This window comes from Drosophila yakuba, chromosome 3R, assembly GCF_016746365.2.
Source record: "Drosophila yakuba strain Tai18E2 chromosome 3R, Prin_Dyak_Tai18E2_2.1, whole genome shotgun sequence".
Lineage (NCBI taxonomy): Eukaryota > Metazoa > Arthropoda > Insecta > Diptera > Drosophilidae > Drosophila > Drosophila yakuba.
Genome location: NC_052530.2, coordinates 17,165,798 through 17,192,540, shown reverse-complemented (window position 1 = coordinate 17,192,540; position 26,743 = coordinate 17,165,798). Strand labels below are relative to the sequence as shown.

The window sequence follows — 26,743 nt, the reverse complement described above, 5'->3', positions numbered from 1 at the left end:
TAATGGGCGGCGTTTAGGTTTTTAAAAGCACTTAACAGTGCTGAATAAATTAATTTGATTTCTTGTTATAGGCATAATTTATTATGGTTTAAGTTTGTTTTAAAGTTTACATTGTCTTTTACAGTCGAAAAATATTTTGGTTAGATTAGTTGCAAAGTTGCAGTTCCTTGAGGCATACCGTCTCTTTACTGCTTTATTGTTTTGGGATCGCGATAGATACCCGTAAATAGGATCGCTCTTGTGATCTTGTCGTAGATGACGAACAGGAACGGATGGTTGCACTCAAACTTGGCGGGCTCCACGGGCCTGGCCGAGCGGTAAGTGAAGAGGACTGTGGCCGCCGCCGCAGTGCTTCCCTCCTCGTCCACCTTGATTTTGGCCACATGTTTGGAGTCACCGATGGAAATCTTCTCAGAGGTCAGATCATCGAAAGTAGCGGAGGACTCATCGAACATTTTGCTCACTCCCAATTTGGCAAGGATCTAAAAGGAATGGAGCAGGTAAGAACTAAATTAAACTTCAGAGTCAAGAAATTTTGACTTACTGGGTTCAGTTCCAGGCGCTGTTCGAACTCAAACTTGGGCAGCGAAACTTCGATTTCGCGGGGCATGGCCTGCTTAAGGGAATCATCCAGACTGTCGGCATTCAAGCGGGAGAGCACATCTTCGAGGGAGTTACTGTTAAATGGTGGCAGGATGAGCACCATGGAGATGTCGGAGTTATCGTCCGGTGAGCTGTCCTCCGTCTCCTGCGACTCGAAAACGGTGCGGTAGGGCAGCTGAAGCACATGAGCACGGAGCTGCTCGTCGACATTCAGCAGGAAGGTGCCCTTCTGCTGCATCATGGACACCAGCGAGAAGTTTGACGGGGACGTATAGAAGGGCATTTGGACCGTCTTTTCTGTCTTGAACTGACTGAGCCACTGGCCCTTCAAGTAGGCGGCGTTGGCCAGGACCAAACGAGTGCGCGGAGTGATTTCATCGGCACTGAGCATATTTTTAATTTGGTCGTGCGTCTGCTTGGCAATCCAATCGTTAATTTGCTTGCGCGACTCCTCTGGCTGGTTCTTGAAGTCGATCTGCTGGACCTCCTCGGCCAGGCGGTTTCTGGCGCACTCGGTCACATGCAGATCATTGGCGAAGAATATGCGATCGGCTGAAGAGAACTCAAGTGGCATTTTGCTCTGCCGCTCCTTGCGGCTCGTCTTCTCCAGGATGTAGGCGCTGCGCACCACCTCCTTCGAGTCAGCCCAATCCAGATGCAGGACCTTGGCCAACTCCTTCTCCGTTTCTCCGGAGGATCCGAAATAGGCGAGGAGCAGGGCGTGGTACGTGCTATACGGCGAGAAGAAGACGTTCTCATTGGGCGTGCTCTGCCGGATCACGTTCAGCATGGACACGGCGAAGTTCTGCTGGCCCTTATAGAGGTTTAACCCCTGATCCAATAAACTCACATCGGGCTCAACCCCACAGAGACTGGCAAGGGCGATGGCCGGCAATACCGCCATCAGAGATAGGCTGAGGATGTGCATGTTGGAAAAGCCTGCCAAAAATGAAAACTGATTTTAGTCTAAAATAACAATTGTTTCAAATGGCAAGCGCATGTGATAGAAATGAGTAACTGAAAGGCATTTGAACCGTAAATATGCGACCTTGTATACCAGGTTTTTAAGTGTGTGATTTTTGAGATATACGTGACCGGCATCCAATCCTGGTAAAATTTCCGTCTAATTTATTATATACCTAAGCGTTTAAAGCGCACTTGAGCCAAGCAAATTGATGAATAACCCAGAAAGTTTGGCAAAATAAAATCCCAGAAAGTGATCTCGGATACCCCAAAGGGGTTTTTGAGCACTAATTATGGGAGTAGATAAATTAGAACTGAGTCCAAGCTAATTAGGTACTTAATATTCGCTTAGTTTTCCGAACTACAAGTCATTAAGATTTTCTAGTTACATAAAACTATTGCTGAAACGTTGTAAACTACCAATCTGAAAATAGTTTATAAGCTAAGTTATGACGAAAAGCTGGTTGAATCGCTTCAATAATATGAAACCGATTTCAGCTCGTTAAACATCACTTAAGGCTGATTCACCGAAAAGCTTTTCCAGTCCATCGATTGGTGGGTCGGTCAGTTATCTGCGGGCGACAGTTGCAACATCTCTGCAGAGGCGACATAAAAAAAGTGAAAGTTTCCGCCGCTCCGCACTCGAAATTCGCAATCCGAACACAATGTACCCAGAGTCATTCCACCCATATGCATCCATTGGAGCGTGGAGCATGAAGCATGGAGTAGCGCCTACAGATAGGATCGGGAGCATGAGCTCCAGTTTAGCTTTTAGCAGCTGAGCGATGACGAAGTCATCCGTTGCGTGACTGCAGTGAAAAGCGTTTTGTGTAAAAATAAAAAACCCAAAATTAACATTTTCGATAACCGGTTGTGGATCCCACCGGCAGTTACCAATATACATAGTATATGATTCATAAACGGGACGAATTGTTGGCGTTTCGTATTCCAACGCGTATGAATGCTCATTGTTGACCCTGTATGGGCGATTTTGTAATTGCTTCGGCAGTTTTATTTTTTTGTGTTTTTTTTTTTTGTGCTTTACCCCATAGACGTAACGCTTGTTTCTGCGCAAGCTGGGTTTTTTTGGCCAACCAGTTTTGACCGACAGGAGGAAGTGGTCTAAAGTAAGCTGCATTGAACTTGGATTAATTGTTTTGGCAAAAACACTTTGAAAAACAATCACTTGCTTTGAAATTGCTCACAAATTTCGGCTTAAGTCATTCATGAAATATGCAAATATAGGAAGTAACTACCCTTTCTTACTACTTCTTTATATAAACAAATTCTATAGACAAATGTGATTTACTTGTAATTAGGTCATTTTAGTGACTAAGACTGTATGTATTTGTTGATTGTAATTATAGTTAAAAGTTATTTTTGCACAACAAAATTGAATTAATAGTTCAATTTGCGATTGCACTGATTAAGCCGTATTATTCATACACGAAGTGATATTTTGCTTGGAAGTCATTAAGTGAAATCCCTGTTAAATCGGAGGTCATCATGGCATCACACTTCAGAGATCAATCAAATCAAGGCTATGGTGGCAAAAAATTATACATAGCGATTATGCACTGCCCCATTTAAAGTCCCTATATGCATAAACATTATGTGTAATTGTGCAATCGTTTGCATGCTGATTAGTGTAACAATAATAGGCGACGCTTTAATTTCAACCCGATTCGTTTAATGATCGTCACAATTGCCGGGAGTTGAGCAAATTGGGACAGACACACTCGATGAGCACTGGGAAATACCTTCTTTGAAGTGTACGTAGGCTTAGTGGCACCGAGATAGATATAACTACAACTTGGACCGACTGCAAGTCCGTTCACCTGCGCATCTAACTATAAACTGAGTCCGGTTGCCCAGAGAAGCTGGCTAGCTGGGTTGTTGGGTACTTGAAACCCAAGCGCAGCTTTGTTATCGATAACCGATGATCGCCAAGCAACAGGCTTCAACTTTACACAGTGGAGATGTGGGTAGGTTCAGCAGGTTTGCGTTTCCTCTAGGAGCAGTTACCCGAACGAGGATCCGAAAGCAGTGACTTCTAAAGCAATTATTGAGTACTTAGTGAACCTAATGATTAAAATCGTTGCCCAATGGCAAAATAAATAAATTAAACGAAGGTTGAAGTTTAATAGAGCATATATTTTGTTATTTTAGATCACTTGTACTGCTCCATTTCTCTGGGATTGCTATAGACGCCTGCAAACAGGATGGTGTTGACCCTTTCGTCATAGATGAGGAACACGAACGGATGGTTGCAGTTGAATTTGCTGGGATCGGGCTGCCTGGCGGATCGGCTGGCAAAGAGGATGGTGGCCGCGGCTGCAGTGCTGCCCACTTCGTTCACCTGAATCTTGGCCAGATGTTGGGCCTCATCGATGGCAAGGGACATGCGATCAGAAGTCAGGTCACCGAAGGTGGCATCTTTGGAAAACATTTTGTTCAGTCCCATTCGGCCAAGGATCTGGAAAGGTAAAAGCTGGTTAGTGCGGCTCAATTGGTCCAGTCAAGTTATAGCTCACCGGGGTCAGTGCCAGACGCTGCTCAAACTGGAACTTGGGCAGCGACAACTCGATCTCCTGCGGCATTGCCTGTTGGAGCAATTGCTTGAGGGAATCGGCATTTAGTTTGGATATTACATCATTTAGAGGCATTTCCTTGGAGTACGGCAGAATGATCAGCATGGAGATATCGGATTTTTTTTCCGGCGTGGAAATGTGAGTCTCCGCCGACTGGTATATGGTGCGGTAAGGTAGCTTGATGATTTGCGATTGCAAGCCTTCATCAATGGTCATCCTGAAGGGGCCCGTCTTGTGCATCATGTAAACCATCTCCTTCTCATACTCGTTTATGTAGAAGGGCTTCAAGGAGGTTTCCTCCACCTTGAACTGGCTGAGCCACTGGCCCTTCATGTAGGCGGCGTTTCCCAGCACCATCATGGTGCGGGAATTGATCTCTTTGGAGCTGAGCATGTCGCGGATCTGGTTGTGCGTCCTCTGGGCGATCCAGTCGTTTATTTGCATACGGCAACTCTCCGGTTCATTCTTGAAGTCCAACTCCTCGGTTTCACCGAAGAGTAATGTGTTAAATTTGCTGGAAACATTTACCGTCTTGTCGACGAAAATGCGGTTCACAGACGAGAGAACCATGGGGCTTTGGTGGAACCGGTTTTCGTCCTGCCTCTTTCCCAATATGTACGCAGACCGGACCTGCTGCTTGCTGGATGCCCATCCCAAATTCAGTGCCTGGGCCAGCTCACGTTCCGTATCCTCGGAGGCACTGAAGTAGGCGAGGAGCAGAGCGTTATAGGTGCTGAACGGCGAGAAGAACAGATTGCCTTCAGGGTACATCTCTCGGATCTGTTTCATCAATGCTATGGAGAAGATTCGTTCTCCCTCAAAAATGTTTGGGTATGCATGCAGTAGTGACAGGTCCGGTTTGTCCCAAACAGCGAGGGTTACCACAGGAAGGAGGGCCAACAGGACCAAACTGAAGGTATGCATATTTGTACTGCCAACTGCCTGTAAAGGACATCCATTAGTTTGTGAACTATTTAAATTATTTAGAATAATTTCCTAAATATTTCTCACAATGCATTATTATTTCCCAAAGAAAAAACATTCATTAATGTTCACTCAAGGAAATTAATCTTACCCCTGCATTATCTGTATGTTCTCGGGGAATTAAACTTTATTATTTATATACATTTGTATATTCTGGGTTTCGCCAGAGATAATAAAGTTGGAATTCCTTCAATATACTCATGGACACACCCAGATGAATCTTTGAATCTTCAATTATTAAGAAATTGTAAAAACATTCAAACGTGTCCCACAAAAATTAGCTTATAATCGTTACTAATGTATTTCTTCACATTTGTGAGCTGATTTGCCTGAATTCTATGCATTCTATTCTTGTAGTCATCATAATTCTTATAATACTCGCATATATGTATATTTTTACTGATAAGAAACATTTATGTTCTGGGAAACGTGTAAATTTCTTGTAAACTTGTATTAAAATGTATAGTCGTTATTATGAAATATTTATTGTATGAAACCAAAAGCAAAAGTAAGGATCGTGGGGATTACCTTATTGGAATATGGCACAGAAATAAAATCAGTTCAAAATATAAGTTGGTCTAACCGATTGCACTCACAATCTTAAACTAATTCATGTGGCAAATAAACGGCAGAGCTTGGCTTTAAATTAATGCGAATATGAGATAAGCATTCGAAAAAGCAGCTGATCCTCGACTTTACAGCCTAGCAAACTTATAAAGCACTCTTTCCATTACTGAAATAAGGCGGTCAACCGTCCGGAATTTTAAAAACTTTGTTTTAAACCTAGAAATGGTTTTTCAGTTGGTGTTCTGCTTCCTTATAAATACCCAAGAGTTTATTTTTTACTCGTTAAATGCGATAAAACTGCATATTTTATATATTTCCTAAATTCTGTTTATTGCTAAATGCAGTTAATGATAAAATGATCTACTCAATTTAAAAACGATAACTTTTTCCAAGCTTTAAATGAGACGCTCGAAGTTCTGCTGAACGTGACCATTAACAATACTAAAAAAGGTGTGACTCGTACTGTGACTGCTAAACGATAACCGCTAAAGCTTGGGTCACCACTAGAATTGCACACTTGACAACACTGGCAGCCACCACCGTGATTGAATAGTCGCGAATTGACAACAAAATTACGCGATAAACAAACCGAATTTCGCACCCGCTCTCCGAAATGAGTGCATCGACGAGCACGTCGACGGCGGCGTCCCAGGACGCCTGCTACATATCCCTCCTTGGCCTGGCGGAGTACTTTCGCACATCGCAGCCGCCGAACATCAAGAAATGCATCCAGTGTCTTCAAGCCCTGTTCACATTTATGCCGCCCTCGAAGGTCGAGGCGCGGACACACTTGCAGATGGGCCAGATCCTGATGGCGTACACCAAGAACATCGATCTGGCGCGCCAGCACCTGGAGAAGGCGTGGAGCATATCCGAACCGCTGCCGAATTTTGACGTTAAGTTCGACACCGCCTCGCTGCTGGCCCAGCTGCATCTGCAGACGGACAAGAACTCGCACCAGGCAAAGGCGATGCTCCGGCGGGCGGTGGAACTGTCGCAAAATAACGTCTACTGGCACTGCAAGCTGCTGCTCCAGCTGGCTCAAATACATGCCAGCGATCGCGAGTACTCGCTGGCCTCGGAACTGCTGGCCGTGGGCGCGGAAAGTGCCGACGAGGCGAGCGCCACGTACCTGAAAGTGCTCTTCCTGCTCTCGCGCGCCATGATCCTTATGATCGAGCGCAAGACCAACGACGTGCTCGCCCTGCTCAACTCCGCCGGCCAAATCATTGACAACAACATACCCAATCCGCACCAGAAGGAATACCTGAAGGTGTTTTTCCTGGTGCTACAGGTGTGCTACTACCTGGCTTTGGGGCAGGTGAAAACGGTTAAGCCTAGTCTCAAACAACTGCAGATGTCCATACAGACGATAATGGCGCCAAATTGGCCCTCGGATGAGGCGATCTTCGGTGCAAATCAGCTTGAGATGTTCGTGTGGCTGCCGAAGGAGCAGCTGTACGTCCTGGTATATCTGGTCACCGTTTCCCACTCGATGATGGCGGGCTACATGGACAAGGCTCAGAAGTACACGGAAAAAGCTCTCACCCAAATCGAGAAACTAAAGCAACAGGAGGACAAACCCATTCTATCCGTATTCAAGGTGATTCTACTAGAGCATATTGTGATGTGCCGCATGGTGATGGGCAACCGGGAACTGGCTATCCGGGAAATAGCTGCCGCGAGAGATGTTTGCATGGCGGCACCGCAACGCACCTTGCTACGGCGTCACTCGGCGCAGCTGCACTGCCTCATTGGGCTCTACTCCATGTCCACCAACCTATTTGAGCATGCAGAGAGACAGTTTGTGGTGTGCGTGAGTGAGACCAGCGAGCGAGACCTGAAACTGTTTGCCAACCTCAACCTGGCGATCATTTATCTGCGCACCAAGCGGGACACGGACCTCAAGCAAATCCTGGATGCAGTCTCAACGGAAAACACGCACACGTACAGCAGCCAAGCGCTGATGGGAGGCTTCTACTATGTTCAGGGACTGCACGCTTTTCACAAGAACAGCTTCCACGAGGCAAAGTGAGTCACCTTAAGCCTTTTTAGAATTCGAATGTGGGAACTGATGATCTTTATTCTTTGCAGACGCTTTCTGCGTGAAACCTTGAAAATGGCCAACGCCGAGGACCTCAACCGACTGACCAGCTGCTCGTTGGTTCTGCTATCGCACGTCTTTCTCAGCATCGGGAACTCCAAGGAAAGCATGAACATGGTGACGCCGGCCATGCAGCTGGCCAGTAAGATACCCGACATCCACGTCCAGCTGTGGGGATCGGCAATACTTAAGGACCTGCATCGAATGTCAAAAGATGTGCAGCATGAAAAGGATGCATATGCCAACCACGTAAAATACTCGGAGAACCTGATTGCCGACCAGCGCAAGTGCGTTCAAAGTGCGCACCACGAACTCGTCAACTGGTTCCAGGGCGATCCGCCTGTGACGAGTGGACCGCCGGCCACCCCCGTCCTGCTCATGCCAGAGTCCTCCGTCACATCCTCAGTCCCCGTCATCGCCTCCACATCGGCAGCCATGCAGCCGGCGGGGCAATACGGACAGTTCTACTAGCAATGAGATGATTATGCAATGTAACTTTAAGCTTTTATTTTTATCTACGACCTAGCGACTAAGTTAAGACTAAAGATGTTCTAAAGTTGTGAATTTTGTCATAAACTGTGTTCCCGAGGGAAAGTGTAGACGGAAATGTAAAGTGGACGAGTTGTGAGCTCTTGAGTTGGGATTTTACAATTACAAATGAGAATACACAGTTAGGGTCAAGGATCGGTCATAGAGTCTCAACCGTCTTTACAAAAGCCGCCTAGCTTGCACAGCTTCTACTTCGACTTATAGTATAAGCGCAGACTCAGTCATCTCATTAAGGTCTTCTTCAAGGGCTCCGCTTCCGTTTTCCTTGTTGCTAAGAAAGGTAAAATGCACCAGGCGTTTGTCGTGCTGCTCGTGCCCGGCCAAATGTGATCGCATCTCGTGCATCGACTTGAACTCCTCATTACACACCGGGCAAATGTAGATGCGATCGCCCTGATGGGTACGCTGGTGCATCTGGCAGTCACCCCGTTGCGTGAAGGTCTTCGAGCAGAAGGGGCAGACGTACGGCCGCTCACCTGTGTGCGTCCTTCGGTGGTTCTTTAGCACGTTTAGGGCAGTAAATCTCATGGGGCAGAGATCACAGGCGTACGGCCGTTCGCCGGTGTGCTTTCGTTTGTGCTTGGCCAGGGAGCAGCTGGTGGTGAATCTCGCCAAACAGACCTCGCATTCGAATGGCTTGTCGCCGGTGTGGGTGCGGGCATGAGAGGTGAGTTCCGCCTTGGTAACGAACGAGTGCGGGCACAGCTCGCACTTAAAACTTTTCGTCTCCGAGTGGCGCAGCTTGTGCTGGCGCAGATTGGCGTTTTGTGTAAAGCTCTTTCCGCAGATATTGCACACAAAGGGTTTCTCGCCAGTGTGGATGCGCATGTGGTCACGCAGCGTGGATAGCATGGTGAATACTACAATATTAGTAGGCGATTAGATAGGATTTTTGGCCACCCTTTTGTTTTCTTACCTTTCTGACAGATATTGCACTGATTCCGCAGATTTCGCTTGTGGCCTTGCACCATGTGCTTGCTCAGTTTCTCCTTGGAATCACACCGTATTCCACACTCCGGGCAATTGTGGGCACCATGACTGGCCTGGTGTTCTGCCAAGTGATCCGGCGACACAAAGACCTTCTCGCACTCATTGCACTTAAAGTTGCGGTTAATGCAACCCTTTTGGCGTCTGTGGATCATCAAAGATTTCTCCAGCGCGAATCCCGCGTTGCAACGATCACAGTGGTACTTGAGCTCAGGGGTAATGGCTGCTCCTCCTGACATTGTGCTTGTGCTGTTGACTGTTCCTGTCTTCGGCGCGCACAATTTTCGCTGAGTTCCCAACCGATGCTGTTTGGAGGAAGGCTCTGCTTCTGAAGGTGGGGTAGTCGGCACATCTTGCTTGACACCTCCACGCCGCCGTGAGGAGCGCTTAGCCGTCTGAGGCACTTGTTCCTTTTCAATTTCACTAGCTTCCTCCTTAGAAGACGTCACAGGGGTGTCCAGCTTTTCGTTTTCCTGCTGCGTTAAGAGCTTCGCGGCGCTCTTTCTGGTGGTAACCTGAGGAGCGGTTACTGTGATGATCTCCGCTTCGTTGTCGACACCTTCGAAAATAGCCAGGTTGCATTCCCTGATCTGCTGCTCCAAATCGTTGTCGTCGCCCTCGTAAATAACATTGGTTTGGGTAAACACCACTTCCTTTTCGTCCTTCAAATTTCCCTGAACCTGGAGAATGAGGCTGGTGGTCTTTTCAACGGGCTCATCCGGCAGCTCGTAGTCGAAAACCTCGCCCTCGCCTTCGTAGTCCAGGTCCACTGAAATCGTTGACTTAACCAGGCTGGTATTCTGTTCGCCGTCTGTGGTAGCCACTGTGTCCGTTTGCACGGAGGCTGTGCATCTAACGGGCTCCCAACTAGTGGTCTGCACCGCCTGGTCTGTCGTGGCCACTGGACAACTGATGGACACCTTGTTATCGGGCTCCTCCGGCAGCGCATTCGGTAGCAACTGGCGCAGAGTGCGACTGGAGTTCTCGCACTTGATTTTGAAGGTGTAGCAATTGGAGATCTCACTTAAACAGCTCAGGCACACCTTCTCGGGAAGATTATCGTTGCGTCGGGGCTTAAAAACGTAGAATTACCGCGATTAACATGAAAATCAGGATAACTCGGTGGAGCAGCCACTTACCTTGGTTTTTGTGAACTCCCGGATCATGTCCGCCAGGCAGCTGCCGGATCCGCCGTCGTAAATGGACAGGAGGGGTCCCGTGGAACTCAGGCAGGTAAGGCAGATCTTGTCCACATCCATTTCGCGACGCAATCGGTCAAAACCAGAAACAAAATAAAACAATTAAATAAAATGCAGTGTGGCTGCCGTTTGATACGCTGAATATACCGATCCATTTCGAATGCACCTGGCCACACCTTTTATGCAGTTGGCGGCTTTTGCGCAATTCAAAAAATACTTTCTAAGAGTGGAGAACAGCTTAAAATAAACTATTTTCATTGCGATGATTGCACTAACATGGGACTATTTAAAATCCAAGCATAAAAGTACTTTTTTTAAAATCAAAAACACCGACATATGGAATTTAATTATGGTTTTTCCCGTTTTTCAGTTATTAAAATCCAATAAATTTTTCAATCGATAATGAGTAATTAATATAGTGATCTACTTTTACTCACGAGAGTTTGGCTCATCTCTATAGATTAGAAGTGTTTCGAATAAAGATAAGCTCCTTTGACCATAATCAGCGCAACACGGTTTATAAAGATTTCTACCATGTCGAAATCAGGGGAATTCACATTCCGGCGTGCTCAAGCTGATGATATAAAAGATGTGCTCTCCATGATTCAGGTTGTGATTTGTTATATTTTCACTTTGATGCCAATTTGAGATACTTCTCAATTGCTTTGCAGGAACTGGCCGACTTTGAAAAGATGAGCAATGGTCCCCAGCTAACTGAGGAAGGTAATAATAATAATAATAATAATGAAACAATAAATAATCCGCTAACGTACATTTATATGCCAGATCTTAAAAGAGATGCCGGTCTCACTGGAGGCCAGGAGTATTGTGAAGTCTATGTGCTCATAGACAATGCAACAAAGTAAGTACTATAGTTTTTGCCATGAGTGGATTAACCGTTGGGCTTCTCTACCTGTTATTTACCTGTTTCAGTAAGGCGATTGGGTACTCTATTTGTTACAAGGCCTACTCAACTTGGCAGGGACGGTACTTCTTCGTCGAGGACATCTATGTGCGCCCAGAGCACCGAAAACGCGGCGCCGGAAAGCGAATCTTCCTGGAGGTTTCGGCGCGTGCCGTAGAGCTTCGGTGCCCGCGCCTGGAATTCAATGTACTGGAGTGGAACACTGCCCGCAAGTTCTACGAAAGCCTGGGTGCCGTGGACTTGACAGATAAAGAGGGCTGGCACTACTATCGCGTGGAGGAACAGCAACTGGCCAAATTGGCCGCGGATCTAAGTGCACAGAAATCCTAGTTGGATTTGATTTTAAAATTTTACTACTTTATGGTAGAACGATAAATAATTAATAATACTTGACCAAAGGCCATATGTGCTATGAGTACATTGCAATTAATTCGGATTCGATTTGGCTTCTCTCATTGATCTCCCGCTACACTTGCTATGACATGGATCTGCATGCTCTTCGTGCAGTTGTAGACTTGACCAGGCGGAAAGGGATGCACCTTGGAGTGGGCATCGGTCTTACTTTTGCCCCCGGCAGTGTACTTGGATAATCGAATGCTGGGCATCGGTAGAAAGCCGGTGCTTAGCGGCATCACATCCAGCGATATGGAATGACTGTCAACGTCCTTCATGGATACAACGCCTAAAAGGATAAGTAAAAATCGTTAGTCAACAAATACGGACAGTGGGTTCATTGAAATTAGCCAAATTTTTCAGTGTTAAATGTTTCCAATCAAAAGCAAGGGCAAATCTTTAGTGCTACGTGTGTCCTATTCCAAAAAACTTACCCATATCTTAAAATGCAAAAGTGAATCGTGTGTAGAGAAACAGAATTAAATCATAAGCAAAGAAAGACCGAATCATAAAAAGATTTCAACTTACCCGCTGAGCGACCGCAAACGGCCCACAGATTTTGATCATTTAGCACCTCGTACATGAGATCCGTGTACGGATTCTCATGGACCTTGGTGATCTTTAAGTTCATGTTGCACACGGTGCGCAGCCTGCACAGCTCATTTGGCTCCAGCTGCGCCTGCAGTTTAAAGAGCGTTGTGTAGTCCACCAGATCAAAAGCGCAACCATACGTTCTCCACACATCGGGCTGCGACAACGATGCGTATTTGATTACAAAATGCACTTTAACGACGGGCAGCTCGTGCTCAGTTTTAAGAGGCTCCACTTGAATCTCGTACAGAAAAGTTACAGTCAGGGATTTGTAGATTTCCTAAAAGACAAGCATAGGAGATCAGCAACATTAGATATCGAATTGTATTGCAATTTAGTTACAATGGACTGCTGGGGCTCCGGATTTAGGTCCAACAGTTGCACACCGGGTACATCGCACTTGACTTGAGCATGCTGCAAAAGGAGATGCGCATCGAGGCCCTTCATGATCACCTGTAGAAACTTCTGAGTACCACACGTGTGAAGCCGGCAAGTGGCCTCCATGGCTGGTTGAAAATCAACGGCGATTGGCAGTTCAGTTCGAGACCACGGACAATTGAGGGCAATGTGATGCTCATGGTGTTTAGACACCTTTCGGCCCGGCATATCAGTTAAGACCTCAAGTGGGATTTTACGTTCCTCGAACGATTTGAATTGCACTAGCGGCACTTGTAGCATGCTTTCAAAAGATTGGTCATCGTTATACGCTGCTTTGTCCTCCGTATTTCGCGCCTGGCGAATGCGAAGGTTCTTGGAGCAGCGCAGCGTGATTTTTGCATCGGGCGGAAAGATGAAACTGCCACCTGAGACATTTAAACAGATAGGCTGCACTATGCCAGCTATCAAAGTGTTGAACTCCAGAGAGGCACTTGCAGGCTTGGTACTAATCTCAAAGCTGGAGGGCGTAAATGGCAGCTGTTCCGACAAGAACTCCAGGCTGGACATGGTGACACACAGCTAAAATAGACACAAAAAAACAATGTTATTAAAAATAGGCCAAGAAAACTGTTCACTGATCATCCCACCCACCTGTTTGAATTGCCAGCAGCCCACTCGAGTTGCTTTTGCCTTCAGCTCAACTATGTTTACGCCTGGCTGAAGGGCAATGTTTTCCGCTTGAACAAAGTTGGTGAAGTCCGCCTGGACACTTGGCGAAAGTTTTCGCTTGGTGCTGCTTGTGCGACGCACGGGTTGCTTGCTTTTTGGCAAGTCGCAGGCCACAGCGGCAGAGTGGAGGCGATTGTCCTGCTTGTAAACTAGCTGAAGTGAAACCTTTAATCGTGATGCGGTGTCCTTGGCCTTTATGGTCGACGGGGCGGGAGTTAGGCTGACATTCTCCATGGCCAGCTCCAGAGAGGAAGCTTCCAACTCATAACAAAGCTTGATGTTTTCAGCTACGACCCCTCGAGGATAGAGACTCTCCACTTTTAGCTGCACTAGAATATAATCATCCTGTATAATAGGTTTCTGGTTAACCACCTCGATGTCCAGGATGCGAAAGTGATCCTCCAGTACACAAAAGTTGGCATTCTCTATTGACGGTTGCGCCGAAAGCGTCGTCGTAAGGGTTTTCAGCGACTTGAGAAACTCGTCGAAGTAAAAGGTTCGCACCAAGGTCTCTAGTTCCGCGCAACACGAGATGGAGCTACATGTCTTGGTATAGGCCAGCGAGTCGCCCATCTTGCGGTAGCAGTTAGCTAGTTCAAGCAGCGTCTGGGAGCTCAGCATGTGCCAGTTCTCTGCCTTCAGCTCCCTAAGGAGATCCGTAAAGAACCCAACAGCTTTATGCGGCTCATTTAGGGCACAGTAGAAGTTTCCCAGGTCCAGGCCAACCAAACGAGCCGATCGCAAACGGGTCACATGCTTGTAAGTACTGATGGCCAGTTCTGCCAGCTCCAGGTACAGCTTTTGGAATGCTTGATTAGAGCCCAGCGCTTCCTTTAGCTGCTCAGCTGCAGATTTTTTCGGCTTGCGGTTAGGAGACCGTTCTCGAAGCTGAGGTGTCGCCTGGAGAAACTGATGCTGCTCGGGCGGCGCATCTCCAATTCCCGACGATAGCTGCACCACTATGTGCAACTGCTCCGAAGTTGGCGTGCAGCCGGGCAAGAGTCCACACAGTTTGCCGAGCTCGTACAGCTTATCCTTGGCCAAGTTCCAGATGGGAGCACAGTGCTGGAAACAGGTAAGCTCGTTGGGTTCCATGGCCTGTTCGCACAGCTGCAGAACTTCCAGAGCACATACGAACTCCCAGCAGCAAAGAGCGCCCTCCTGACACTCCAGCTTTATGAACTCCACCTCGCGCAGTGTGGAAAATAGGAAGTTCAGAAGCCTCTTTGCGATTTCCGGGATGTCATTGCAAGAAAGCAGAAGATAGGCTTGCCGTTCGAAAAGATAGTTGCGGAATTCCAACAGGGAAACGCCTTCATCGCGGATCTTGTTTCTCATTTCGAACTTGTCTGCTCGGGTCAGACATATTCCATGGAAAGCGTCCAAGGGCTTGCGAAAATGGTTTACCCACTGCTGCTTCTCGTTGAGGCCAGTGTGAGTTATGAGCTGTGAAAACATGGCGTCTAGCTCATCGTACTGTATCAACGCCTCGGTGGGCAATTCCAACTTTTCGAAGATCAACGCCAGATCTTCCTGCATGAAGAAGTACTGGCGGAAGTCCCAGCCTTCAATATTTCGCTTTTCCCGCTTGCTACGTATAAGTTCCTCGTACTTAACTATGTTCCGATTGTAGCTGGTGAGCATAAGGAATCGAATACGCTGCACGAGGCAGCGGAATGACTCCGTGGATTTCTGTTCAAACTTTGCCGGGTTCAGCACTGAGATGCAACGGTCGTCGTTCTTGGTGCCGAAATCCAACCGTATCTTATCCAGCACAGTGGTGCGTGGCATGAAGTTCTTTGTCTTCCGCATGTCCAGTGTTTCGACCAACAGAATCATCCAATCCGAGATGCCATAACTGGTTAATGTTTTTAGCCAAATGTCGATCGCCTCCCTGATGGTGGCCTTGTAGGTGTCGACGTCCTGGAACATAGTTAATAGATAAGGATTCAGAGATTCCTAGAGGATCAGCCAACTCACATTGCACTCGGTGACGAAGATGTGCAATATGGGATGCTCCAAGATGCTCCAGTCGCCCTGTTTGTATTTCTCCAAGGCCGAAACATTGAACTGCTGGCTCTGTGCCTCCAGGCGAACATGTTTCGTGGGGCGTTGGAAAGTGCGTCGCCACTCGCAAGTGTCCAGCGGAATCGCATTCAGGATCTGAGACTCCAGCGACCGGAACAGCGGGCATGAGCCAGAATCTGTAAGTATAGGTATTGTAATGGCTTCATTGTGGTAATTGTTTACAACTCACATGTTATTATAGGCTTAATCTGCATTGTTTTGGTAAATTTCTTGTGTTTTTCGTTTGGCAAACGAAAGCCACACAACAATCTCAGCCAAACAGCTGATTAAGCGAGGGCGGGGGAATCGATTGTTGTTTGTTATCAATAATCGGCTGACAGGGCTTAAAAATGTTCTTTATTTTTAAGGAATGGAATGGAATTTTAATTGCTAGCCTACATACAAAAATGAATTAATCCTAATAAACAGCCTTAACTATGTATTCAACAGGTGTGATTTTAGCAGCCCTGGACAAAGGCGTAGAGAAATAGGTTGTAGGGATCAGAAATAAATATGTTAAGATGGACCAATCTAAATGCTTTTTATTTGATAGGTTATGCCTTCTTTTGTTTAAGGTTTAAATACATTTTAACAGTTTTTTAAAAACATTTGTTAAGGGGTAAAATCCCCCTTTGACCCCTTTCATACCACACCTCAGTTTTCCATAGCTTGGCTAAAAATCGATACCACCCACAGTCGCCTATCGAACAGCTGATAGTGAAATCAGTTTTGGTAGCTAATTGGAGACGAAACAATGCAGAAATAATATTTGTGTTTCACACGCCAAAAAGACACACTTGAGAGAAACTTTCACTGAATGCTCGGCCAGGGCTCGACTGGAATCTAGCCAGACCCACCATGGACATGGCCAGAAGCATCTTTGGCCGCGACCACGAGGGTTACGTGGGCCGTGAAGAGCATACGGTGGGTCTTGATTGACCAGAAAAGATTGCTTATCATGGTAATTAATATTTATCGTTCCACTGCCAACAGCGCAAACTGCAGAACCTGGGCTCGGAAGACGATTTGGGAGAGCTGCCGCCCATGATGGAGGAACTGAGTGTGGCCGATGGCCTGCGACCAAATCCCGGGGGGCCATTCTCCGCTCTTACCGCTTCCATGTGGCCTCAAGAAATCCTGGCAAAGCTGGGTGGTGGCGCAGAATTGGCTTCCGGCCCAAACGATCAGCCGGAGTACCGTTTTGACGAATTTGGATTCCGAGTAGAGGAGGAGGACGGTCCGGAGCAGAGTTCCAACAAATTGCTCAGCATACCCTTTGTGGAGGACGCGCAACAGCGTCTGCAGTGGATCGCCCACCTGGAATTCTCACACAACAAGGAGGCAACCGAGCTGAGCTGGGAGCATGTGGATGTGATTCTCCCACGCACTGAAAAGTTGCGCAATATGGTCCGTCAGGGTATTCCCCACACGTTGCGCGCCCAGATGTGGATGCGTCTGTCAGGAGCGCTGGCCAAGAAGCAAAAGAGCGAGACCAGCTACCACGATATAGTAAAAGGTAGAACAAAACGGATAAGGGAGCTTATAAATTTATATATTAAATTGCATTTATTTTGATAGCTTCTAGCAATGACCAGTTGATGACTTCAAAGCAGATCGAAAAGGACCTTCTGCGCATCCTGCCAACGAATGCCTGCTTTAGCAATCCTAACGGGACGGGCGTTCCCCGACTACGTCGCATTCTGAGAGGCATCGCGTGGCTATTTCCTGACATCGGCTACTGTCAGGGAACCGGTGTGATCGTCGCCTGTTTGCTTCTTTTCATGGAGGAGGAGAACGCCTTCTGGATGATGGCCACCATAGTGGAGGATCTGTTGCCAGCTTCCTACTACAGCTCAACTCTTCTGGGAATTCAAGCAGATCAACGCGTGATGCAAACGCTCATTGCCAACTACCTGAGCAGCGTGGATGAGTCTCTGCGGAAGCATGACATCGAGCTGTCTTTAATCACGCTGCATTGGTTCCTCACGCTGTTTGCTAACGTGGTGCATATGAAGATTTTGGTGCGTATTTGGGACTGGTTCTTTTACGAGGGCTCCATCGTGCTGTTCCAGTTGACTCTGGGCATGCTTAAGGTGAAGGAGCAAGATCTCAAGCACCTCGAGAACTCCGCACAAATTTTCAATTCACTGTCCGACATTCCCGGCGAAGTCACTGACGTCGACGTGCTCTTTCGCCAAGCCCTGGAGGTGGGCGGATCACTTAGCCAGACGGTAATCGACACCCATCGTCGTCGGCACCTGGCCTATCTCATGGCGGATCAAGGCCATCAGATAGGAAACCCAGAGGCTGCGCCCAATCTTCCCAAGCAACAACTAGCCCGACGACAGGTGCGCAAAAGCAAATCCATCCTGGAAGCCTTTCTCTTCCGTGGCGACGGCAACGAAGGGGATCAGCTGAAGAACAAAAACATACGCCAGACGGAGATCCTGGTAGACCTAAGGGAGGCTATTCTTAAAGTGGGTCGCCATTTTATTACCATTGAACCTAAGCTTGCCGGTCACATTCAGCTGACTGCCAACTACAGCACCGAGTCGCACGCCAAGGACCACGAAAACTTTATCAATGTGGCAAGGACGCGAAAGCGAAGGGCTAAAGCCTTGCACGACTTTGAACGGCACGACGACGATGAGTTGGGATTTCGGCGGAACGACATCATTACAATCATCAGCCAAAAAGACGAACACTGCTGGGTGGGAGAGTTGAATGGCCTGCGCGGCTGGTTTCCAGCCAAGTTCGTTGAGCTGCTGGACGAGCGAAGCAAGTTGTACACATCAGCCGGAGATGACGCCATTTCGGAAACTGTAACGGACCTGGTACGAGGCACCTTGGCGCCGGCCATCAAGGCCTTTCTGGAGCACGGCATGAAACGGCCCACGTTTCTGGGTGGACCAATACACCCTTGGCTGTATATTGAGGAGGCTGCCACCCGGGAGGTGGAGAAGGACTTTGAGTCGGTGTACAGCCGTCTTGTGCTCTGCAAAACGTATCGACTGGATGAGGATGGCAAGGTACTGACGCCGGAGGAACTACTCTACCGCTGCGTTCAAGCCATCAACCAGACGCACGACGATGCCCACGCCCAAATGGATGTTAAGTTGCGCTCGCTGATCTGTTTGGGTCTCAACGAACAGGTTCTGCACCTCTGGTTGGAGGTGCTGTGCGCTTGCCAGGAGGTCGTACAGAAGTGGTACCACTCCTGGAGCTTTATTGACTCGCCCGGCTGGGTGCAGATCAAGTGCGAGCTTCGCATTCTTTCGCAGTTCGCCTTCAATCTTAACCCCGACTGGGAACTGCCCCCAAAGCGCGGCAAAGAGTCGCAACCGCTCAAGGACGGAGTAAGGGATATGCTGGTGAAGCACCATCTCTTCTCGTGGGATCTGTGAGGCTTGCTGCCGCCTTGTAAAGAGTTCCAGAATCGTTGGCAATCAACTTCGCATCCAATATCTCATTGCCCCCTCTCCTTTCTATCATTTCTAAGTGCAATCGCAATCGCAATTCTTTGAATGGAAGCCTTCGCTTTTTAAGTACTTCTTTGTTGTCGTACACCTAACTTAAGTGCTTTATCATAATGATCTGTAGCTGTAACTATACCTTTTAATCACCCTATGTATAGCTCGAGCCGTTTGTTTACTTAATGTCCATCCATTATTATAAAACCTAGACCACACCAATCTACTAAATTACAAATGTAACGTACCTTTAATTGAAATCAAACCTTATAAAGTACATACATATTTATTACTATATACACATAGATGTTTAACTGTCTAAATGCATTTCATTAAAGTTTAATATATATATATATAAATTGTACGCAATCCGTTGAATTCAGTTACACACCAATCCCAAGTAATCGTCCATCAAGGTGCCAATTGCAAACTAGAAGAATTAGAGCATTAACTTGCAAAAAGTTTTGTCACTGAGAAAGGATCTTACAATTCCAGTTGCGTCCACTCGTGTTCCCACAATCTTAAGTCGAATCTTATCCTCTCCGGAGATAACCACGTCCTCATCTTTACTCTTGTAGCAGGGCGGATTGCCATTCGGGCAGAACTGCATGTCGGCGGGAATAGACTGAAAGGTATGGACCATTAAAAAAGTGCAATCTTAAATCTTGAAGGGAAGCATGCAATTTAACTTACATGATGCGAAATGAAGCAGGAAAGCGGGCCGATCTCTGCAAACATGCCTACTTTGTTGATCTGTTTGACGACTGCGTCCAGAACCTCGCCCTTAAAAGGCCGAAAGACGATGGCTTTGTACTTGACCGGGTACACCACAAATCCCTGGCCCGGCTGGATGACACCGGACCCAATCTGGTCTATCGTCGTCACCGCTATCACGAATCCGTACTTTCCCGTGCAGGTGCCCTCCACTTCGGAGTAAAGTTTCTGCTTCACGGTCTCCAGCAGTTGCGGGCCAAAATAACGCGGATGAAGCAGGATCTCGTGCTCCAGCGATATCTACGATGAAAGGGATTGGTTTTTATATTTACTGACACTCGGAGATTTAAATACTCACGTGGTAAAACATTGTTAATTGTTCTTGAGTTAGAAAACTAAAATAAACAGCCGGAACCTAGAAGACGCTGCCTTAAGTGTGACCAGATTCGGAAATGTAGAAAACACGGAAGCGCGAAATTTACCGCCAATAATTATAACGATCTATTTAAGGTAAAAACATTAAAATATTTTTTTAATCCATTACGGAGTTAGGCTTGTATAAAATTATTTAATGATCAAAACTAAGCAGCCTTTTTATTTAAAAGAATAAAAATTAACAAAAATATAAGCTGAAGTTCCTAATTGTTTGAATTACGTATTTATTAATAATTTACCTAATGACTAAGTCTCACAAAAACAACAAAATCTAATCGTCCTTCAAGCCCGAGGTAAAATCTTGGGCCTCCCCTCCCTTCCTGAAGATCCGCACATACGCGAACTTTGGGCCAAACTTCCAAATGGCGACGTAGGGCAAGTAATAGGTCAGTACGTCACCCAGCCAGATGCGGAAGTTGAAATACCATCGCACCAGGGCGTACCTGTGCAGATATGTGACAAGGAACAGGCCGTAGCTGACTATGAAACGATCCCACCATCCCATGTCGTAGTAGTGCAGTTTCTGCTGGGGATCCCGTTCCACGCCGTTTTCATGATCGAAACTGAAGTACTCGTAGCCCTTAACGCAGGCCAATCGCTTGGCGAAGAATATGTTGGCGTTTACCGAAAGCATGGTGTTCATGTGCCACAATCCATTAATCAAGGCCTCGGTCATTCGGTAGAAGTCCTCACCAGTGTTTGTCAAAGCTGGTTCGTATACCTTTCGCATCACAATGTCCAGGCGAAGCTTTGATTCCGCCCAGTTCCTTGCGCAGATGTTGTACTCATCCTTGATGCCCAGCAGATAACCGAGAACGCGCCACATATGCGTCGTGGCCTCTAGGAAGTCCGGATCGTTCAGCTTTATGCGATGAGCGCCCATCGTTATGAAGCCAATAAATCCGAACTGTGTGAGGGCCAAATCTTTCTGGGTTATCTGTCCAGCTCCTTTGCGGGCGCAAGCATGACTGGAGCGGCTGTGGGCCCGTCTCACGGCCGCAATACTGGTCCAAAACCTGCTCCCACGGTCCGCGATATTGTGGTTATACCAGGCTTGCGTGTGGAATATAGTACGCACATAGCGACGGTATGCGGTGAACGCTGTCGAGGATTGGCGTGTGCACGACAGCACCCGTAGAATAGAGGGAATAGCCAGAACAGCTATAAGACCGGCCAGCATTCCGGCGTTCATTACGAAGCGATACGTGCTGAAGTAGCTCTGACCACTGCAAAAAAGGAATACAGAATCTCGGAATTTATAATTTTATAATTAAAATATACTATACATATGTGTGCTCATATTGGGGTGAAAAATTAAATTAAATGTCGCACTTATTTGTTAGTAATATGCAAACCAGAGAATATAAAAATAGGTAAATGAGTAAAGACTAAGATGAGTACAGGCCTTTTGAGTGCACAGAAAACCATCATAAATAATCGAATAGCAATATTGTACATATGTAACTACAAGCTCAGATACAGCCTATGTAAATTGAGATATTGTAATTATCGCAATTATTTCTGCTGTGCGTAGTTCACACACATTGCAAATGGCTTATAGGCCAATATGCAGTAAACAATTAGTCACGCAACTTACCGCCTGAATAGCTGCTCATCGTACCATGAAGGTAGTTCCAAGTCTGCCCCACTGTCGCCCTCCTGACTGCCCTTCGTCATCAGGTGCTCCAGGTAGTCCTCGGCTGCCTGCTGATCCTGGACCAGTTTGCTAGCCCCCGCTGCATTATGACCATCTTTGGAATGCGGCGACGACTGCATTTTCCCACTGTTCCCTGGAAAGTGACGATCGAAGTAGAAAACGAGCTTGAGGGCCAAATTCGGATTACACAAGTGAAAGAAAGAAGACACAAACAAAATCGTCGGCGCGCCAAGAGAGAAAGTTTTTCATTCAACCGACCATCAAATCCACTGTGCACTTACACGCTTCACGCTTTGTGGGGTCGGGGATCTCAGATGAGTTGCTGGTGCAACTATCAACCTGCATGTCGCCCCAATTATTGCTTGTTAAACTATTTAGCAAATTCAATAGTTCAGCTCGTTACGTGCAAAAACATTTTGCAAACACAATTAAAAAAAAAAGCGATTAAGGTGAATCACAGCTGCCCCGCGTCGTTGCGGTTGGGGAAATTAACTGCAACTGCCACGGTAGCCCCAACAAGCAATAATGGAAAGCCGGTCATTGGCGCCTAAGCTGGTTTCGAATCATGAGAGCTGATAACGAATTAAGTAAACTTTGCTTATCCACTTTAGTGTGGCAGCAGCTGCAACCCTTAAAATATACCAAATAAGAGACCGAATATACCATTAAATACTAAACTTACGCCGATCTGTTGGTACGTTATTTAAATTATTTTTTAAGATATATATATATATAAATTGTATTTTCTTTATTTATTAATAGTCATAATACACAAACTTAAACCTTAATACCGGACGTAAAAGTGTAAATACCGCGCAATGTCACTGCTACTGCTTCACCGTGACTCTGCTATTGTTATCGTAATCGAATATGGCAGTCGTCTGTACAATCGTTTGCATTGCATCTCTATCATCGACGACGCGCTTGCAAAAAAACGCAGGAAACTAGCCAAATTCCCATTTTGCGCTGACGGTACGCCGGTAAAAGTGTAATTGCCCGGCCAGAAATTGTCTCAATCCTTGCCTCAACGCCATTCGGTCTAGTGGTTGTTGCGAAAGCTTACAGTACGTAGCGGGCTTTCGTAGTTTCTGTGCACACGTTTTGCCGCTTCGGCTTTTGTTTTGGCGCCCGATTTTTTCGGCTGCCGACTTTTGACGCAGACTGAGGAATTGCGTGCCCAGAAGTCTCGAAATGGTGGATCGCAGCGATAATGGTAAGTCCGGTTAGAAGTTAATTAGCGCAGTCTGTAATCATCGACCTTTAGCAGCGGAGTCCTTTGACGACGCCGTCGAGGAGCGCGTGATCAATGAGGAGTACAAGATTTGGAAGAAGAACACGCCGTTTCTGTACGATCTGGTCATGACGCACGCCCTGGAATGGCCCTCGTTGACCGCCCAGTGGCTGCCCGACGTGACCAAGCAGGATGGCAAGGACTACTCGGTACATCGTCTTATACTGGGCACACACACATCCGACGAGCAGAACCATCTCCTCATCGCCAGCGTTCAGCTGCCCAGCGAGGATGCCCAGTTCGATGGATCGCACTACGACAACGAAAAGGGCGAGTTCGGAGGCTTTGGATCAGTGTGCGGCAAGATCGAGATCGAGATTAAGATCAACCACGAAGGCGAAGTGAACAGGGCCCGCTACATGCCCCAGAACGCCTGTGTAATCGCCACCAAGACGCCGTCGAGCGATGTCCTGGTCTTCGACTACACGAAGCATCCCAGCAAGCCGGAGCCATCTGGCGAGTGCCAACCGGACCTGCGGCTGCGCGGACATCAAAAGGAAGGCTACGGCCTCTCTTGGAATCCCAACCTTAATGGTAAGTGCGAAGCTGTACCTAGAGGAAACGCCAGTTATAAAGTAATATTCATATAAATAAGCATAAATAAACACATCCTAAATGCTTTGCGTCCTGAATGTATACATTAATACACAACATTATTGTCCTCACAGGCTATTTGCTGTCAGCCTCTGATGATCACACCATTTGCTTGTGGGACATCAATGCCACTCCCAAGGAGCATAGGGTTATTGATGCCAAGAACATCTTCACCGGACACACCGCCGTTGTTGAGGACGTGGCCTGGCATCTGCTCCATGAGTCTCTGTTCGGATCGGTGGCTGACGACCAGAAACTGATGATCTGGGACACGCGCAACAACAACACCTCGAAGCCCTCGCATACGGTGGACGCTCACACAGCCGAAGTAAATTGCTTGAGCTTTAATCCCTACTCGGAGTTCATTCTGGCAACTGGCTCCGCTGACAAGACTGTGGCTCTGTGGGATCTGCGCAACCTTAAGTTAAAATTACATTCCTTTGAGTCGCACAAGGACGAGATCTTCCAGGTGCAGTGGTCGCCGCATAACGAGACTATTCTCGCTTCCTCCGGCACCGACCGCCGCCTACACGTCTGGGATTTGTCCAAAATCGGCGAGGAGCAGAGTTCGGAGGATGCTGAAGACGGACCACCCGAGCTGCTCTTTATCCATGGCGGTCACACTGCCAAGATTAGCGATTTCTCCTGGAACCCCAACGAGCCGTGGATCATTTGCTCCGTGTCCGAGGACAACATAATGCAGGTCTGGCAGATGGCCGAGAATGTCTACAACGACGAGGAGCCCGAGATTCCCGCCTCCGAGTTGGAAACCAACACCGCTTAAAGCACCTGTTCCGCCTCCTTTAACACACCAAACTACAACTGAATCCGATAATGTTTTGGCCGTGCCCCATGTCCAGCTATCCAGCCTAAATGGCAGTGGGTGCTCATTTTAATTTATATATATTTACATATTTTTAAAAACAAAAAATAATTAAGCTCTCATTTGTCAGCAGATTGTACAATCTACGAATCTTTAATTAAAAATGATTACAAAAGCCAAGAATTGTGGTTCCTTTTTTTGAAATTAAATTCCAATTTACACTCCAAGCGTAATTTATTTATTTATATTCAAAAATTAACCACATTAAACTACCATGTATTTGTGTTTCTTGCCAAAGACCTCTATGTCTACACTAAGTGCTCTGACATCCTCTTTATGCCTTCTCGACGTGATTTTGCCACTAATGACGTCCCCTTCCTTCACAATCTGCGGCTTGTCAATGAAGAAAACCGTCTGCTTCCAATGGGTGGGCGTCGCAGTTGGTGATGTGCTGAACATGACGGCGGAGGGAAGTTCAAAAAGTGTGTCAAAATAGCCCACAAAGGCGGATAATCGTCCCGGTTTCGTGACCTTCAAGTTGAACTGGTGAGTGAAGTTTGGATAGTTCAGATCGACGGTCATTATGTCGAAGTTGGCTATCTGTTCGGGATCGGTTAGCATAAACTCTGCGTCCACCACCTCCATGAGTGGCTCTTCTATCGATCGCTTTCGCAGATCGCTCATATCCACCTCGTAAACGTTTGACCAGAATTCCACTTGCTCGGCATAAAGCGTATCGTTTCCATAGCCCAAGAGACTAAGAGTACAACGGCTGGGCAGTATTATACCATTGGGGTTGAGGTGGTTCTCTCGGGCGTAGATTATGCTGTCCAGCATTGATTCGTACAAGAGAAAATAGCCCATCCATTCGGATATGATAATGTCGTATTTGGCCTCTGGGAGATCTGTGTCCTCCAGCCGTCCTTTGATCAGTTCAACGTTTTCAACCTTGTTCTTCCTGATAATGTCCATAGCCGTGTACACGATGTCAGAGTTGTCTATGCCGACGACGCGGGCGGCACCCGCCTTCGAGGCGAAAATGGAAAGGATTCCCGTGCCACATCCTACATCCAACACTGTCTTGCCTCGAACAGCGGCTTCGTTTTGGAGCAGAGACGCGCGATATGTGCTGGTCCGCACCTTGTCGCTTAGCATTTCATGGTGGATGCCAAAGTGGGAGTAGCTTTTGAAGTATTCGTTATCGAGACAGGCGTTGTTGCGCGGTACACTTTTGTTGGAACCTTTGGACTCTTCGTCACCATGTACCTTTTGCAGTAGCGCCTTGAAGTCGTTGCGCATGCGTTCCATGTCCTCGTTGGCCTGCTGCAGCAATTGGGACTGCTCAGCAATCCTCTGCTGCAGCTCCGGAACCGAAGGCTGAGCCTGAGCGCTGTCTGTTTTGAGGACCTCATAGTCGTAGCAGAGCCAGGGCTCGTACTCCCCGGGCCGGAGGTACTTCTCATCTTGCCAAAGAGCCTGTTCCGCTGACAATAACTGCTCGGCACTGATCTTGTTGGCTCTTATGTAGTTTATCAGTTTGATAAAGGAATACTGGTCCATTTGGAATTTGCGCTGAAGCTGCGACAGATTTACTTTGTGCCGGGCGTCGAGATGGTCAATGGCAATCGCTATGCTTGCAGATGTTTCGGTGCAAAACAGACATGTGGTTGGCTCATCGCCCTCGTCCATTGGTTCATCATCGTCGTCTATGTCATCGTACTCATCTTCGTCGGAGCTGGAACTGGCAGGCTCCTCTGGTGCCTCCTTCATGGGCTCCTCCTTTTTAGTGTTTTCTAAATTGTGGGGGATAAATAAGTAATCATTTTCCGAAAATAAAAGCATTGGTGTGCTCTTACCTTTGACTTCGGTGTCTTTCATGCTATCTTTGTTTGCAACTCCTATAGTCCAGTTGTCAGAGAAAAGAATTAGAATCGCACGACGAAAATCACAAACTTAGAAACGTAAACTAAAACGTCTCTTTTTAAGCGGCGCCAACACGTGCGGAAACTAAGGAGAGAAAATAGCTTAACGCGTTTTGGAATATTTGAAATGTTGCTTTCGAGGGTACCACTGGGGATATATCTGAACTGAAGAAATCAACATCGTTTATTGATATGAAAACAATGAAA

At 47.0% G+C, this 26,743-nt stretch overlaps 11 protein-coding genes across 17 annotated transcripts; 4 read left to right on the top strand and 7 right to left on the bottom strand.

Moving 5' to 3' along the window:
- Positions 1-58: 58 nt before the first annotated feature.
- LOC120321987 (serine protease inhibitor 88Ea) lies at positions 59-3,474 on the bottom strand. The gene is made up of 3 exons (XM_039376442.1): positions 3,327-3,474; positions 545-1,542; positions 59-482 (listed from the first exon to the last, which is right to left on the bottom strand). The coding sequence occupies exons 2-3, from the start codon at positions 1,529-1,531 to the stop codon at positions 186-188; spliced, it is 1,284 nt and encodes a 427-aa protein (XP_039232376.1). The 5' UTR covers positions 1,532-1,542; positions 3,327-3,474; the 3' UTR covers positions 59-185.
- Positions 3,475-3,699: 225 nt separating this feature from the next.
- On the bottom strand, positions 3,700-5,763 carry LOC6537234 (serine protease inhibitor 88Ea). Its single transcript, XM_002097756.3, has 3 exons — positions 5,670-5,763; positions 4,101-5,099; positions 3,700-4,042 (listed from the first exon to the last, which is right to left on the bottom strand). The coding sequence occupies exons 2-3, from the start codon at positions 5,079-5,081 to the stop codon at positions 3,737-3,739; spliced, it is 1,287 nt and encodes a 428-aa protein (XP_002097792.3). The 5' UTR covers positions 5,082-5,099; positions 5,670-5,763; the 3' UTR covers positions 3,700-3,736.
- A 455-nt stretch (positions 5,764-6,218) lies between these two features.
- LOC6537233 (MAU2 chromatid cohesion factor homolog) lies at positions 6,219-8,419 on the top strand. The gene is made up of 2 exons (XM_002097755.4): positions 6,219-7,739; positions 7,803-8,419. Exons 1-2 carry the CDS (start codon positions 6,322-6,324, stop codon positions 8,281-8,283), a joined length of 1,899 nt encoding a protein of 632 aa, XP_002097791.1. The 5' UTR covers positions 6,219-6,321; the 3' UTR covers positions 8,284-8,419.
- LOC6537232 (zinc finger protein 629) lies at positions 8,305-11,126 on the bottom strand. Of its 2 annotated transcripts, XM_015192721.2 has the most exons (4): positions 10,985-11,126; positions 10,488-10,592; positions 9,278-10,421; positions 8,305-9,221 (listed from the first exon to the last, which is right to left on the bottom strand). In XM_015192721.2, the coding sequence occupies exons 1-4, from the start codon at positions 10,997-10,999 to the stop codon at positions 8,560-8,562; spliced, it is 1,926 nt and encodes a 641-aa protein (XP_015048207.1). In that variant the 5' UTR covers positions 11,000-11,126; the 3' UTR covers positions 8,305-8,559. The 2 variants fall into 2 exon arrangements, with proteins under 2 accessions (XP_015048207.1, XP_002097790.1); XM_002097754.3 differs by lacking the exon at positions 10,985-11,126 and having other exon boundaries at positions 10,488-10,701.
- LOC6537231 (thialysine N-epsilon-acetyltransferase) lies at positions 11,019-11,902 on the top strand. Its single transcript, XM_002097753.3, has 4 exons — positions 11,019-11,156; positions 11,219-11,270; positions 11,334-11,409; positions 11,481-11,902. Exons 1-4 carry the CDS (start codon positions 11,082-11,084, stop codon positions 11,800-11,802), a joined length of 525 nt encoding a protein of 174 aa, XP_002097789.1. The 5' UTR covers positions 11,019-11,081; the 3' UTR covers positions 11,803-11,902.
- LOC6537230 (trafficking protein particle complex subunit 10) lies at positions 11,783-15,970 on the bottom strand. Of its 2 annotated transcripts, XM_015192720.3 has the most exons (7): positions 15,821-15,970; positions 15,544-15,767; positions 13,486-15,486; positions 12,799-13,413; positions 12,394-12,736; positions 12,300-12,305; positions 11,783-12,154 (listed from the first exon to the last, which is right to left on the bottom strand). In XM_015192720.3, the coding sequence occupies exons 1-7, from the start codon at positions 15,843-15,845 to the stop codon at positions 11,925-11,927; spliced, it is 3,444 nt and encodes a 1,147-aa protein (XP_015048206.1). In that variant the 5' UTR covers positions 15,846-15,970; the 3' UTR covers positions 11,783-11,924. The 2 variants fall into 2 exon arrangements, with proteins under 2 accessions (XP_015048206.1, XP_002097788.1); XM_002097752.4 differs by lacking the exon at positions 12,300-12,305.
- A 365-nt stretch (positions 15,971-16,335) lies between these two features.
- Positions 16,336-19,307, top strand: LOC6537229 (small G protein signaling modulator 3 homolog). Its single transcript, XM_002097751.4, has 3 exons — positions 16,336-16,554; positions 16,624-17,146; positions 17,209-19,307. Exons 1-3 carry the CDS (start codon positions 16,489-16,491, stop codon positions 19,032-19,034), a joined length of 2,415 nt encoding a protein of 804 aa, XP_002097787.1. The 5' UTR covers positions 16,336-16,488; the 3' UTR covers positions 19,035-19,307.
- A 20-nt stretch (positions 19,308-19,327) lies between these two features.
- On the bottom strand, positions 19,328-20,313 carry LOC6537228 (DNA-directed RNA polymerase II subunit RPB7). The gene is made up of 4 exons (XM_002097750.4): positions 20,173-20,313; positions 19,794-20,114; positions 19,588-19,725; positions 19,328-19,530 (listed from the first exon to the last, which is right to left on the bottom strand). The coding sequence occupies exons 1-4, from the start codon at positions 20,182-20,184 to the stop codon at positions 19,480-19,482; spliced, it is 522 nt and encodes a 173-aa protein (XP_002097786.1). The 5' UTR covers positions 20,185-20,313; the 3' UTR covers positions 19,328-19,479.
- LOC6537227 lies at positions 20,177-22,518 on the bottom strand. 4 transcript variants are annotated; one of them, XM_043207104.1, is made up of 4 exons: positions 22,188-22,516; positions 21,847-22,039; positions 20,489-21,475; positions 20,177-20,315 (listed from the first exon to the last, which is right to left on the bottom strand). In XM_043207104.1, exons 1-3 carry the CDS (start codon positions 22,249-22,251, stop codon positions 20,521-20,523), a joined length of 1,212 nt encoding a protein of 403 aa, XP_043063039.1. In that variant the 5' UTR covers positions 22,252-22,516; the 3' UTR covers positions 20,177-20,315; positions 20,489-20,520. The 4 variants fall into 4 exon arrangements, with proteins under 4 accessions (XP_043063039.1, XP_002097785.1, XP_039231257.1 ...); XM_039375324.2 differs by lacking the exon at positions 20,177-20,315 and having other exon boundaries at positions 20,798-20,960; positions 21,026-21,475; positions 22,188-22,518; XM_002097749.4 differs by lacking the exon at positions 20,177-20,315 and having other exon boundaries at positions 20,440-21,475.
- Positions 22,519-22,793: 275 nt separating this feature from the next.
- Positions 22,794-24,794, top strand: LOC6537226 (chromatin assembly factor 1 p55 subunit). 2 transcript variants are annotated; one of them, XM_015192719.3, is made up of 3 exons: positions 22,794-23,119; positions 23,174-23,731; positions 23,866-24,794. In XM_015192719.3, the coding sequence occupies exons 1-3, from the start codon at positions 23,098-23,100 to the stop codon at positions 24,573-24,575; spliced, it is 1,290 nt and encodes a 429-aa protein (XP_015048205.1). In that variant the 5' UTR covers positions 22,794-23,097; the 3' UTR covers positions 24,576-24,794. The 2 variants fall into 2 exon arrangements, with proteins under 2 accessions (XP_015048205.1, XP_002097784.1); XM_002097748.4 differs by having other exon boundaries at positions 23,171-23,731.
- On the bottom strand, positions 24,737-26,631 carry LOC6537225 (protein arginine N-methyltransferase 1). The gene is made up of 2 exons (XM_002097747.4): positions 26,471-26,631; positions 24,737-26,407 (listed from the first exon to the last, which is right to left on the bottom strand). The coding sequence occupies exons 1-2, from the start codon at positions 26,490-26,492 to the stop codon at positions 24,879-24,881; spliced, it is 1,551 nt and encodes a 516-aa protein (XP_002097783.1). The 5' UTR covers positions 26,493-26,631; the 3' UTR covers positions 24,737-24,878.
- Between the last annotated feature and the right edge of the window lie 112 nt (positions 26,632-26,743).

Excerpts from the sequence above, each read along its gene's own strand:
- LOC120321987 (XM_039376442.1), bottom strand. The coding sequence starts at position 1,531 with ATGCACATCCTCAGCCTATCTCTGATGGCGGTATTGCCGGCCATCGCC. Across the intron at positions 483-544 it reads AGCGCCTGGAACTGAACCCA|ATCCTTGCCAAATTGGGAGT; the intron begins GTAAGTCAAAAT and ends CATTCCTTTTAG.
- LOC6537234 (XM_002097756.3), bottom strand. The coding sequence starts at position 5,081 with ATGCATACCTTCAGTTTGGTCCTGTTGGCCCTCCTTCCTGTGGTAACC. Across the intron at positions 4,043-4,100 it reads AGCGTCTGGCACTGACCCCG|ATCCTTGGCCGAATGGGACT; the intron begins GTGAGCTATAAC and ends TTACCTTTCCAG.
- LOC6537233 (XM_002097755.4), top strand. The coding sequence starts at position 6,322 with ATGAGTGCATCGACGAGCACGTCGACGGCGGCGTCCCAGGACGCCTGC. Across the intron at positions 7,740-7,802 it reads AACAGCTTCCACGAGGCAAA|ACGCTTTCTGCGTGAAACCT; the intron begins GTGAGTCACCTT and ends TATTCTTTGCAG.
- LOC6537232 (XM_015192721.2), bottom strand. Across the intron at positions 10,422-10,487 it reads GGGAGTTCACAAAAACCAAG|CCCCGACGCAACGATAATCT; the intron begins GTAAGTGGCTGC and ends TACGTTTTTAAG. Across the intron at positions 9,222-9,277 it reads GTGCAATATCTGTCAGAAAG|TATTCACCATGCTATCCACG; the intron begins GTAAGAAAACAA and ends CTAATATTGTAG.
- LOC6537231 (XM_002097753.3), top strand. The coding sequence starts at position 11,082 with ATGTCGAAATCAGGGGAATTCACATTCCGGCGTGCTCAAGCTGATGAT. Across the intron at positions 11,157-11,218 it reads ATGTGCTCTCCATGATTCAG|GAACTGGCCGACTTTGAAAA; the intron begins GTTGTGATTTGT and ends ATTGCTTTGCAG. Across the intron at positions 11,271-11,333 it reads TCCCCAGCTAACTGAGGAAG|ATCTTAAAAGAGATGCCGGT; the intron begins GTAATAATAATA and ends TTTATATGCCAG.
- LOC6537230 (XM_015192720.3), bottom strand. The coding sequence starts at position 15,845 with ATGCAGATTAAGCCTATAATAACAT. Across the intron at positions 15,487-15,543 it reads TCTTCGTCACCGAGTGCAAT|GACGTCGACACCTACAAGGC; the intron begins GTGAGTTGGCTG and ends ACTATGTTCCAG. Across the intron at positions 12,737-12,798 it reads CGGAGCCCCAGCAGTCCATT|GAAATCTACAAATCCCTGAC; the intron begins GTAACTAAATTG and ends CTTGTCTTTTAG.
- LOC6537229 (XM_002097751.4), top strand. The coding sequence starts at position 16,489 with ATGGACATGGCCAGAAGCATCTTTGGCCGCGACCACGAGGGTTACGTG. Across the intron at positions 16,555-16,623 it reads TGGGCCGTGAAGAGCATACG|CGCAAACTGCAGAACCTGGG; the intron begins GTGGGTCTTGAT and ends CACTGCCAACAG. Across the intron at positions 17,147-17,208 it reads CTACCACGATATAGTAAAAG|CTTCTAGCAATGACCAGTTG; the intron begins GTAGAACAAAAC and ends TTATTTTGATAG.
- LOC6537228 (XM_002097750.4), bottom strand. Across the intron at positions 19,726-19,793 it reads CCTGCTTCATTTCGCATCAT|TCTATTCCCGCCGACATGCA; the intron begins GTAAGTTAAATT and ends CATACCTTTCAG. Across the intron at positions 19,531-19,587 it reads GAGTGGACGCAACTGGAATT|TTTGCAATTGGCACCTTGAT; the intron begins GTAAGATCCTTT and ends TAATTCTTCTAG.
- LOC6537227 (XM_043207104.1), bottom strand. The coding sequence starts at position 22,251 with ATGCAGGTTGATAGTTGCACCAGCAACTCATCTGAGATCCCCGACCCC. Across the intron at positions 22,040-22,187 it reads CCCCACAAAGCGTGAAGCGT|GGAACAGTGGGAAAATGCAG; the intron begins GTAAGTGCACAG and ends GTCACTTTCCAG. Across the intron at positions 21,476-21,846 it reads GATGAGCAGCTATTCAGGCG|TGGTCAGAGCTACTTCAGCA; the intron begins GTAAGTTGCGTG and ends CCTTTTTTGCAG.
- LOC6537226 (XM_002097748.4), top strand. The coding sequence starts at position 23,098 with ATGGTGGATCGCAGCGATAATG. Across the intron at positions 23,120-23,170 it reads GGTGGATCGCAGCGATAATG|CAGCGGAGTCCTTTGACGAC; the intron begins GTAAGTCCGGTT and ends ATCGACCTTTAG. Across the intron at positions 23,732-23,865 it reads TTGGAATCCCAACCTTAATG|GCTATTTGCTGTCAGCCTCT; the intron begins GTAAGTGCGAAG and ends TTGTCCTCACAG.
- LOC6537225 (XM_002097747.4), bottom strand. The coding sequence starts at position 26,492 with ATGAAAGACACCGAAGTCAAAG. Across the intron at positions 26,408-26,470 it reads GAAAGACACCGAAGTCAAAG|AAAACACTAAAAAGGAGGAG; the intron begins GTAAGAGCACAC and ends CCCACAATTTAG.